This window comes from Cibotium barometz, chromosome 9 (genome assembly GCF_041138505.1).
Source record: "Cibotium barometz isolate CiBa-2024 chromosome 9, ASM4113850v1, whole genome shotgun sequence".
Taxonomy (NCBI): Eukaryota; Viridiplantae; Streptophyta; class Polypodiopsida; order Cyatheales; family Cibotiaceae; genus Cibotium; species Cibotium barometz.
This window is the reverse complement of record NC_141054.1, coordinates 3,132,553-3,145,468: the sequence shown is the minus strand read 5'-3', so window position 1 is coordinate 3,145,468 and position 12,916 is coordinate 3,132,553. Positions and strand designations below refer to the sequence as shown.

General features: G+C 44.8%; 1 protein-coding gene across 1 annotated transcript in view; it reads left to right on the top strand.

The window, feature by feature from the left end:
• The first annotated feature begins 388 nt into the window (after positions 1-388).
• LOC147635168 (kish-A-like protein) overlaps positions 389-12,916 on the top strand; it is a 36,655-nt gene continuing 24,127 nt past the window's right edge. The window contains exon 1 of the mRNA XM_086802354.1: positions 389-608. Coding sequence (XP_086658480.1) covers positions 606-608 — 3 coding nt within the window. The 5' untranslated portion in view covers positions 389-605. The remainder of the gene's footprint in view (positions 609-12,916) is intronic.

Genomic DNA, 12,916 nt, shown 5'->3' with positions numbered 1-12,916 from the left:
GTGCGTATACACACACACATATTTACATGTGTGTATATGACATGCACACATGCATTCATAGGCACACACACACACACACACACACACATATCTTCCAATTGTAGCATGTATGGTTTCAATGGATTACACGTACACGTACACATACGTATATGTACATACATACATACATCTTTATGCGTGTTTGTGTAACTCGATGTGCCTAGCTTTTAAAAGGAAAGGAAAGGTGATTTTACACATATTTCTTTTGCCTGTAACTACATGGAACATACTTCCTTGGAAATGCAAAATGCTTCCTTTCCGTTGGAGATGGGTCGCGACACTAGCATGCACACATACGTATAAACACACACATACACGTACGTACACTCACATGATGTCTCACACTTGCATACACACGCACTTAGTAGTCTCACACTTGCATACACATGTAAAAGCAAAAACTTCATGGGTTCAGGACAAGACTAAACGAATGGCTCCGATTTGAAACCTGCTCAAAACGATAAGCTCTGTGCTGGGCGGCATACGCGGTTCTTCTTCTCCTGCAACAGCAGCTTTCACAGATCGTGTCCGTCTGGGGGATCCCTGCGGTGTGATTGCTTCAGAAAATGGTGCGCTTTTACTTTCTTTCCTCCGGTTTTCCCTTTAATGAAGAAAAGAATAAACTGGAACCAAGGAAGGAAGCTGAAGCGGCCAGGCATCGGATAATGGTTGTTTGAATGCCTAGCAGCGCAAGACAGCCTGTCTGCCTAGTCTCACAAGGATGCAGAAAGATCTGCTGAAGATTTTGCAGAATACGAAGGGCTGAGAGAAATGGTGAGCCCGGACTGTGATGAGAGAGAAACTGAAAGATCAGGTTCATAGCCAATCACATGCACTGATAATTAAGAAAGGATCAGCTCAGCGGTGGCTGCTAAAGGATCTTCTGACGATCCTGGACTAGTTGACTACGACATGCAAGACCATGTCTTTGCTACCTCGGGACCCACCAACGGATTCAGTCAAAGGGGGCAAGGCATGGCTTCAACCTTTGAGGGGGCAACAATAGCAAGCACAACAATCACAAGCTGAAGGCCACAAAACCACATGTAAGACGGGTCAATCAAAGATCAGATGTGTCTTTGTACCCTTGCCTCTGCGTATCACGCTACGATGGGCTTCAGGATGCAAGAAAACGCCTATAATTTCCACAGAAACCCTCAATACCCTTGATTTGAATCTATCCATAAAACTCGAAGATGCTCTCTAGGAGACCATATTGAGTACTAGAGTCTAGAAGGCTCAACGTTTGTCTTTTAGAAATCTACGATTTGTCTTTGAGTAATCACTATATGACATTTAAGCAAGTTTTTCAGTATCCATCCTATCATAGCGTGGGAGATTTTTGTCTAGAAGTATGTAGCCCCTATAATGCTATATCAGTACCCAATCTATCATAGCGTGGGAGATTTTTCTCTAGAAGTATGTAGTCCCTATAATGCTACTTCAGTACATATACAATTCGAGGGGCAAATTTGTTGATTGTATGCCCTTCAGCATTTACCGTAAAGGCAATGGTGGGTCTCATGTCTGTGTTTGTCCTCCATACCTCAGCTAAGGTTTTTGGAGTTATAGCTGGGGTCTTAATCTACCCAATGACTGCTAAAAATACTGATTAACCTTATCCCACAGCTTTGTTGTCTGGAATAGGCAATCATCTAGTGTTATTGAGCCCTTTAATGAACTGTACTGGCTGTGTTTGTTGAGTGAGATTTTGTGACACACCTAGGAGGCACATCTCTTCAGCATAGGGCAGCTTGGCATCAGTTAGCAGGAGCTGGGCAGTCCTCTGAGCAGGCCGACAGCACATCTGCAGCAGACCAGCACCAGTAGGTGCTATATATACGCATGTTGGAATTTCATCATTTTCATCTGTATTCTCTCAGTGATTGGAGCCTACAGAGCATTTCTCTACAGTGCAGGCTGGCCAAGGGAGGTCTTCAGCAGAGCATTGGGCTGCAAACTGTCGTCTACATTCTCAGCCATCTCTTCTACTTGAAATTAAGTTGTAACACTTGTTTCTTATAAATAATACAAATCAATAGTTTAGGGCTATCGTGTGTGCTGTGTGTTTGTTTCCTCTGCTATTTCTTCTCTCTCTACTCTCAAACCCTAGCACATAGGCACAAGTGCTCTACAGTTGGTACCCGAGCCCAAATTTTTTCTTTTCATCACCTGTGTGTGTTGGTTGCAAGGATAGGGTAGAGGCCATAGCTTCTAGGAGTGCACAACTCCGGGTTGGAAAAAGTCACGATTTGGGTTCTCTTCCCATTGGTTTAGGGCTGCTCGTCATGGATTCACAACTCATTGACTTGCTGCAGTGTTCTGGATTTGGTATCTACCATCGCTGATGCTTCTTAGTAAGGGTTAGATGATTTCGAGGACGAAGTGCCATGCCTCCCGAGGGTGGGTTTGTCACTTCTTTAGAGGTAGAATACAATGCACTGGAGAAGTTTTGCTCCCGGTGTTCGACAGTTTTCATTTTGAGTTTACTAGTAGTCGGTGGGAGAGATGCCGTCTGCATCACCAATGGTCTCCTTCATAGAGTTTCTCTCCACCAGATTCTTTGGAGAGTTCTTGCTCGCTTTCATCAGTTCGATGTCGGGGTACTACCGCTTTGTGAAGTTCTTCTTTCATGCCTCGCGAGGAACGAATTATTGAAGCTCTTAAAGCCTCAAAATTCAATGGGAAGATGGTCCAAGTTTAAAAACTTGGAAATGAAGAATATGCCTTTCGACACATATTTAGAGAAGTTTAGAAAGTTGCAGGCTCAGGCAACTCACATGGACCCCATTGCTATTTTGGAATTCTTTGTGAATGGATTGCTTGATGGATATCAGCTCCAGATCAGAAATAATCAAAGCAAAACATTGGATGAAGCTATCCGATATGGCAAGATTTTTGATGAGACCGTAGCGAAAAAACAATCAAAGAAACCTCGACAACCCTCAGTAATAGACCAGGTATGATCCTAGTTGAAGCATGGGAAGACTTCATAGACTCCTCTAGAGACCTAGAGTTAGTCCATAGACTATGGGTGACCCCAGTTCGAAGAAATCAAAGAAAGCAAAGGAGACTCTTCAGTTAATTAAGGAGGGTCGGTGCTTCACTTGTGGTCAACAATGGCACATGAGGACGAACTACCCGTAGTCAACAGGCAAGTCAAAGTCTAAGGGAGCCCATGTGACCGAGGCTAAAGGTAAGATTACTTTCATACATACTATTGTTTGAGATTAGAGTTCTTGCAAGGATTGTAGCTTTCATATGAAAGTTTTTAGTCCTACGGACCTAATACGGATGTATGGTCAGTCGCGGAAAAAGTGTATACATTCTTTTTGGCCCTAGGAGTACTCACAACTTCATGAACGCCTAAAAGTTGTAGACTTAGCCAAGTGATTACTACCAGTATCACGTTGACATGCCGTTGGGCACATAGTTTTGGGATTGGCGGATGTTCAAGTTGCATATAACTATATAGAGCTACTAGATTGGATAGAGTAGATGTTATTATAGTCAAAGAGTGGTTTCATAAACATGATGTAGAGATAGATTGGAAGCATAGTAACATGGGACGGGGACGGCATATGGAATATGCAATTTATTGACTACAAAGACCTAAATAAAATAACATTTATGTTTTTACACTTTGAACATTCAAGGCATCACTTTAAATGTGCAATACGTGGCGCAAACACCGAACAGGTGCTAATAAGACTTAAATACACCGACAAAGTTCAAACCAATATATAAGCATGGAATGATGATCACTATTAAATAACAAAAGACTAGTGTCTACAATGCACATAAAGTGCTGAGTCAAAACTCAAAAGTAAAAACAATGAAACATAGCTAAATGATAAATCATAGAGCCTGCAATGCTCAATCGGAGGCTAGAGCGTGAGAAGTATTGGCGTCATGATCATGGCTGCCTACATGACCAGTCTGAAAGGTAGTGGCATCATCCTCTGGGCTCTGTTGTGTCTCCATCTGCACATTTCCCTCCTCCTGCTCCATCTCCCACTGAGTTAAGGGATTTGCCTTTGCAGTCGCACCCTTGCAAAGCATTTGCAAGTTTGCGCTTACAAAGACAAGATCATTGGCCTTTTCTACACCAAGGCGGTTCCTCTTCTTTGATGCAATATGGTTGTAAGAACTCCAAAGCTGCTCCAAACAAGAGGAGCTTACAGCTTGGCTGAGAATGCGGATAGCCAAGTGTCGCAGCCCAGGCCCATCTGAATCATAGTCTTCCCAACACAAAGCAGCCCCAACCTTCAACCTATCCTCCTGTGTGTGATATGCAGTGGAAGTCTTTGTATTGGAAGATCCTGTCACACAAATGCTAGTTTGGTTGACTGCGAATGATGGTGGTTGATGTCTACCATCCCTGTAGATAGCCCACTTGCCTGCTCTGCGGGCCTCATGAACAATCACCATCGCCTCACGCCGGTGTGCCACCTGTGCTGGAGTGAGATCATCTCCCATGTACACCTGTGTGCCTGTGCGCCCTTGAGGGCAGCCCGCCTGTCTAAGAAGGCCTATCTGCTGGTGGCATCAGAGAATCTAATGATGAGGGGTCGTTCTCGTGTCATATCTTTTCCTGCCCTCCATGTGTCTGCAAAGGGGGGGGCGATCCCCTTCACTCCTAGCATCTGGCAAAGTGTCATGGCATCCTCCTTTGGGGAAGCCCCCGCCTGTAGTCCCCGTACTCGCACATGGAGGGCCCTATCCTTCCTGCGTTTCTCCTCCTCGAGAGTCTCATGTATGATGCTCTGCAGGGGTTTGTGCTTCTTCACCACCTCCACCCAATCTTTCTTCGTGGTTTGCAGTTCCTCCCGCAGCTTATCACTTGCAGCTTTCAACTGCTCCAAGTCAGTCCTTAAACCCTCCTGAATATTCAGTTCCCCTTCCTCCACTGTGTGGTCCTTGACCGTAGCCTTTAGGGCTTCCATTTCTGCCCGGAGTTCCCCTGTCATTGGGGCAGCTTCTGGCATTCTTGTTTGTTGCAGTTGGGTCTCTTTCAACATCTGAATCACCTCTTCCTGGTGGTTCACTTGGGCTGTCAGTTCTTCAATCCTGTTGTTCTTTCCTTGTATCTCCTTGCGGAGGCGTTCCAACTGTTTTTCATGTTGGTTCAGGACCCTGTCTAGCACCTTCTTTTGCTCGCCCAGTAATTTCTTGGTGTTGTCCTCCAGTGTCTTGATGTATGCCTCCAGCTCCTGTAGCTTCATTGTGTTATTTCCCCTAGTTGCTGCCTTAGGGGCTTGAGCAAGGGCGGGTGGGAAATGTGCTTGGAAACATTGTCTCTCCATGGAGGTTTGGAGCTAGTCTGGGGTTGCTTGGGCTTATCTCTGTTCAACACCATTTCTTGATTTTAAGCAAGAGTGAGAGCCATATCATAAGACTCTGGCTCAAAACTACGTACATTAAACCTAATGTTAGTATCTAGACCTCTAATAAATTGTTTTGATTTATCCTCCTCGGATATACTTAACTGCTATGCGGACATAATTTACTTTATTAGAGTATGTTAGCACGGGTGACCCATTTTGGGAGAGCCTGTAAAACTCATCCTCAAGGTTGGTCATGTAGTGTGGAGGGAGAAACCTTTTCTTTAGGTCAGACACAAAGGTGTCCCATACATACTGTGGAGCCCCTATGAATGGGTCTACATGTAGACTCAACCAATGCTGCCACCAAGTGACCGCTTCGCTGGGAAAGGTGAGGTGCCGCCAGGTGGACTCGATCTTGTGGATTTGAAAGCTTAGCCAATGGAAAATATGCTACAAATTGATGAATGAATTGTAATACTGCAGCATGATCACACTTACCTGTTGGTCATGTTAGTCCATGCCCGCCCGACCGTTTATGGTGTGAATCCTCTCTATCCTTGGGCACTTTTTACCCTGACTAGATAAGGGTTTTTTTCCCGTGGGAACGCACTTTTGTGTGTGGGCACTTTGCCCTAGAGTACTTTAGTACTCATGTATTGTACTTTCATTATCATTATCGAGTACATCTTTTTCGGCACTCACATTTCTCTGTGCTTGAGGTTGTGTGTGTGTGTGTGTGTGTGTGTGTGTGTGTTTGTGCAGGCTAGTTGCTCTCTTACCCAACATTGGCATCAGAGCCTGTCGGTTAGGGTTAGGGTTTCAACTGTTGTTCTTCAGTTTTTTTGCTATAGCCTATCGTACGCAAGCACATTCATTTCAGCTCGTAAGCGCCGCCAACGACCCGTACTGCCCTTGGCGAATCTGCCCGACCCGTACTGCCCTTGGCGGATCTGCCCGCCAACTGTCCTTGTTATGCGCTGCCGACCTGTTCTGCCCAACCATTGCTGTGTGCCACCTCCCTTGAAGTTGCTGACCTGTGTTGCCCTGCAGCTGTCGCCCTATGCTGACCTCAAGCTGTTGCCCACCACTTCTGCCGCGCTGCTTTGCTCTTTGTAGCCCTGCAACTGTAGTTGCACGGACGGATTGAACCTGCATCCACGAAGCTGACGGAGTATAGATCTGCAAAATTTGGGGCATTTTAAAATTTTCAAAAATTTCAGCCCTTACAGTTTACAGGTTTGTGGGATTTACAGATTTTGGTCTGAAATTGCATATTTTGTTTGTTAAAATTTGGGGCTTTTCATCATTGAGCCTGCAATTGCAACATTGGCACACATTGGCATTGATTTCAGTAGATTTGGTGCGTAATTTCAGTAGATTTGGTGCGTAATTGCACTAGAAATTTGGGGATTTTGCAAAAATTGACACTATTTTGCGAGTCTATTATAGACATTTGCAGGCATTTTGGGTGTTACAGGCACATTCACTTGGCGTTGGGGCATTACAGCATTGGTGCAGGTGACAATAGCACATTTGGTCACTTTAGCATATTTACAGGTGTCGGTTCAGATTTGGTCTAATTGGCTGCCTAAAAATTGGGGCTTTTCTACATTGAGCCCATTGTTGCAGCATTCGACCCATTTTACCTTTGATTTTACCGAGATTTGCACACTTGCAGCTCTTACAGGTGTGAGCTGATCGTGTTTTCAACGGCACATGTATACATTTGTGGTTTGCTACAGTATATGTATGCCATTGTGGACACTTTGACAGATTTGCATTATCCTGCAATACACTTGTAGATTTGGGACATGTATATCTATTTCTTGTGGTGAAGGAGTTCCCTTTCAGTCCATTAATTATCCTGCTATTTATTTCTTGCATTCTTACAATTTTGCTAGGCATTGCCTACTCTTGTGGTGACCTGTGACAGATTTGTTGTGTTGTCATGGCCAACAGTAACAATGACCTCTTTGGCATGCTGTCTCAAGAGGATAAGCTCAATGGGGATAACTACCCTATGTGGGCTTATATGATGCATCATGTATTGGTTGCCAAGAATGTATGGCTATATGTAGATGGCACTGAGGAGTGTCCTCTCACACATCCTCCAACGGAAGGTGAAGTGATTCTTGCTCTCCCTTCTGTAGGTCAACCTTCTCGTCCTCCTCCTACCCAGCAACAGCATACTTGGGATGCTAGGGATGCTCATGCCCATGCGTTGATTGCTCTCTCGTGTCGCAGGCACATCATTTCGGATGTTCATTCTTGCACCATCGCTAAGGGTGCCTGGGATACCTTGGTGGAGTTGTATTCAGGTCGCAACGAGGCTCGTGTAGCTTACCTTTGGGGCAAGCTTGAGACTGATCGCATGCTTGAAGGTGACTCTATCGATTAGTACCTTACGCATGTGAAAGACCTTCGAGAGCATCTCATTAACATTGATGAGGTCTTGACATATGGCTATCTTGTTCAAACCGTGTTGCATAATTTACTCGACTCTTATCAGACATTTGGCACCACTTTGCGGTTGTTAGCAGGCAATGCACCTAATGCGGTCACTTTTGACAACCTTGTGACTCTCTTGCTTAGTGAAGATGAATCCCGTTTCAACAGGAATAACATGATGTTTGTTGAGTCAACAATGACTGCTCCCTTTCGTGGGAGTCGACCTGGGCCTAAACCTAGCCCATCGGATCCTCCCAAGACGTAGGACAAGCGTGAAAAGAAAAAGAGTTGTAATTATTGCAGGAAAACAGGGCACATTGAGAGTGAAAAAAAGGAGAAGCTGACATCTTCATCACTGCCAGAGATGTCTTCTGATGTCGTTGCTTTTGATGACTATGTTCTATAGTCAGTACTTCTTGGTCTGCATTGTTTGGTAGATGCATTTCAGGGGGGGATTTTACTTGCCCACATGCAGTTGGTGATGCCTCATGGTCACTTATGCTTGTTGACCCTTATGCTTGTCTATGCTAGACGCTTTCTCTTATGTGATGTCTACTGGAGATGCCTTTTATGCTGCTTTCCCTTGCAGCGGGATTGTTTCTACAGTGTTGACATAGTCACTTTCTCACATGTGATGTTTACTGGGAGTGCCTTCTACACACTTGGCCAGTGTTGGCTTGCCCTCATGGTTTTGACATGTCACATGTATATTATTCATTGTGGGATTATGCATCTTTACACTTGCCATACATGCCACTGATCATGGCATCGTTGAGAGTTTACCCATTCTATCATAGCATTGGTTGATGTTCGCCCCGAGCCCCCACTTTTTCTCCTGGTTTTCAGCTTTCCCCATTGCTGAATTTTTATTTTTATCAGCCCTACCATTGCTGATTTTTCCTCATCGGACCCTCCATTGATGAGTTTCTTTCTTGCAGCTTACATTGCATGTCTCACAGGCATGACTTCTAGATCTTGTTACCTTTACACATGCGTATACTACTACATCTTCTTATGCTTATCATTGGTGCAGTTACAGAGCTATGCTTTGCTCTCTTGTTATCATTGATGTGGATTACATGCAGTTCAGTTTGGCATTTGGATGCTTGCCTTCAGGGGAGTATTATGTGATGCCTCTTGATTTGATGTAGTTGATGTCCACATGATCTTTGACATGCATTTCAGGTGATGTGTTTATGTACACCTCTGTGCTCTAGCTTTACCACTATGACATTGGGTTTTCTCATCTTCCCCATCATATAGTGCTTGCTTTTCCCATTGGCACTCCAGTTCATCTTTGCCATCGTGATCTCTCTTGATCACTCTTATTGTGGAGCACAGTACAGGGCTGCTTTCACAGCTTACGCACCTTTTATCCGTTTACACTGCTCACTTGAGCGGGGTTTGTTGGTCATGTTAGTCAATGCTTGCTCGGCCGTTTATGGTGTGAACCCTCTCTATCCCCGGGCACTTTTTACCTTGACTGGACAAGGGTTTTTTCATGTGGGAATACACTTTTGTGTGTGGGCACTTTGCCCTAGAGTACTTTAGTACTCATGTGTTGTACTTTCATTATCATTATCGAGTACATCTTTTTCAGCACTCACGTTTCTCTGTGCTTGAGCTTGTGTGTGTGTGTGTGTGTGTGTGCGCGCGTGCAAGCTAGCTGTCCTCCTACCCAACATTACCATCATACTTATTGAAGTTCGGTTGAGCTTGTACGACGGTGGTGATTGGGGTAGTGGAGGAACTCGCTCCTTGGGGCGCCAGGGTAGGGAGAAGAGACAACACATTTGTTTGCATAGCGGTTATCAACTGCTGGTTTTGGTGTTGCATAGCCTCACGTTCAAGCTTTTCTCGGGTAGCTTGGTTTGCCCATCTTTGGTCTTCTTCAGCCTTGCGTTTAGCGTCCTCGGCCCTTCGTTCATCCTCATGTCGAGCTTCTCTGGCCCGTCGTTCGTCCACTTTTTTGGCGTCTTCTTTGTGCCGTTGCTGCTTCATGAGAAGGAATAATTTTTTCAATTCTAAGAGCTCTTTTGGCTTTTTTGCTTCTTCTTTGGCTTTTTCAGCTACTGCTTTGGCTTTTTCAGCCTCTTCTTTAGCTTTTTTTTCTTTGGCCGCTTCTTCTTCTTTGGCCTCAATTTGTTACCTTTTGCTCCAAGAGCAATCCGATGAAGTCTTCATTGCTTTGCAGAAGCGTTTCTGTAGGAGTTGTCTTCCCTGTAGATCTCTTCTTCAATATCTTCCTTATAGCTTGTTAATGATGGGAGAAGGAACCTGAAATTAGGGTTTAGAGTTCATTCATGGGAGATATACACAGAGAAGCAAGGGAGAGAGAGAGAGAGTTGTGGGGATAAGTCAACTCATGAAAAGCATGAGTGTGTGACTCCCCTATCACACATGTATATTGCACTAGTACACATAGTGCACTTAGTACATTAAAAGTACTAAGTGTACTATGTACTATAACTTATGGGCTTGTACACACTATAAGGGTGGGCATAACGCCTTTACCCCAACAACCTCCCACTTAAAGGCAAAGTGCCCTTAAGTAAAGGAAAAGAAAAATCAGCATGTACATGATAATATACAAGGCCATATCAAGGCTGAAAATGGCCTCATCCAATGCCCATCAAGTGTCTGCAATGAGCAAACCGCTCCGAAGGCAAACTCTTCGTCAACAGATCAGCCGGGTTGTCATCCGTGTGAATCTTAACAAGCTGAATTTGCTTGTTCTCTATCACCTCTCTGATGAAGTGATACTTCACATCCACATGCTTCGTCTTTGCATGAAAGACAGGGTTCTTTGCCAACTGGATGGCACTCTGACTGTCACAATGCAACAATGGAATATCCCCTGTATAACCCAAATCAACCACTAACCGAGATAGCCATAATGCCTCCTTGCAAGCCTCTGTGGCTGCAATATACTCGGCCTCTGTAGTAGATAAGGCTGTGCACTTCTGCATCCTGGATATCCATGACACAGCACCTCCTGTGAATGTAAAGACATAACCAGTAGTAGACTTCCGGTTATCTGGATGACCGGCATAATCCGAATCCGTGTAACCATGCACTAATGCATCCTGTTTGCCAAAGCAAATGCACAAATCCTGTGTGCCCTTCAGGTATCTCATGACACCTTTCACTGCTTCCCAATGCTTCTTGCCAGGGTTGGCCATGTATCTAGAAACCACTCCCACTGCAAATGCAATGTCAGGCCTAGTAGCAACCATGGCATACATGAGACTGCCACAAGCTGAAGCATACGGAATCTTGGCCATATCAGCCCTGTCTCTATCTGACTGTGGGCTGTCCATAGCACTGAGTTTCACATATGGAGGCAAAGGAGTACTAGCCTTCTTCCCCCCGTCCACATTGAACCTCTGCAAGACTTTGCCAATGTATTCCTTCTGAGACAAATACAACACATGCTGATTTCTGTCCCGAAGTATCCGCATACCCAAAATGTGATTTGCATCACCCAGATCCTTCATGTCAAAGGTCTCATGCAGCCTCTTTTTCAATGCATCCATCTCTTTACGAGATTTCCCGGCAATCAACATATCATCAACATACAAAATGAGAATCAAGAGACTGCCATCCAAAGCTTTCTTGGTGTACAAGCAGTGATCTATGTCACTTCTCCTGAATTTCTGAGATTTCATGAATGTATCAAATTTATGATACCATTCTCTTGGTGCCTGTTTGAGCCCATAAAGACTCTTTTTCAGCTTGCATACAAGCTTCTCCTTTCCACTCACTGCATAACCCTCTGGCTGCTGCATATATATCTCCTCATGGAGATCACCGTGAAGAAAAGCAGTCTTCACATCCATCTGAATCAAGTCCAGATCATCATGCGCAACCAAAGCCAACACAGCTCTAAGTGTGGTCATTTTGACCACTGGAGAGAAGATCTCATCAAAGTCCACACCATATTCTTGCTTGAAGCCCTTAGCCACTAACCTGGCTTTGTATCTTGGCTTAGCATCTGATGCAACTTTGAGCCTGTATACCCACTTGCATGGCAAAACCTTCTTGCCTGCAGGCAAAGGCACCAACTTCCAAGTTCCATTTTTGTGCAGAGAATCCATCTCTGACTTCATGGCACGCTCCCATAGAGCCTTGTCTGCCCTCTGTAAAGCCTCTTTGTAACATGAGGGCTCCCCACAGTCAGTAAGCATCAAATAGTCAACCCCTGGAACAAACCTGTCAGGGGCTCTGGAGGGTCTAGTGGACCTCCGTACCCAATGACCATCATTTGCAGGTTGCTGTCCAGCCTGCATATCACCCATTGGTGGCTCCTGTTCCATGCCATAAGGCTGAAAAATCATGCCCGGTATATCCTCCAACTGTGGTATATCCATAGGGATATCTTCTGCCATCTCTGGCTGTCCATTTGGACCATTTTCAGCACCATTTAAGGGCTGGTTTTCCTGCTGTAATGGCTGATTTACAGCCCTTTGTTGTTGTCCATGATGTCCATCATCATCAAAGATGACTCTGCCAGGCTCCTGTTGCCTTGCAGGCTCTTTATACATGCATGTTTCATCAAAAATGACATCATTGCTGCGTATGATCTTTCTATTTATGGGATCCCAAAGTCTATACCCCATTTCACCTCTGTCACCATATCCTAGGAATATGCATTTGTGAGACTTGGGATCAAGTTTGGTGCGCATTTCCCTGCGTATGTGCACGTACGCAACGCAACCAAACACTCTCAAGTGCTTGTATGACGGAGGCTTCCCTGTCCATACTTCTTCTGGCACTTTCCCACCAAGCCTCGTGTTAGGTGACCTGTTTATAAGGTGAACGGCTGTCATAACAGCTTCAGCCCAAAAACCATGAGGTAATGCAGCATGTGACAACATAGAACGGACCTTCTCCTGTATGGTCCTGTTCATCCTCTCTGCTGTCCCGTTTTGTGGAGGATCATAAGGAGTAGAGAGCTCCCTCTTGATGCCTTTAGCATCACAAAAGTCCTGAAACTGTTTGGACATGTACTCTCCACCATTGTCGGAACGCAAAGCCTTCAGTGTTTTGCCAGTTTGATTCTCAACATGAGCAACAAACTTCTGAAACACTGAGAATGTATC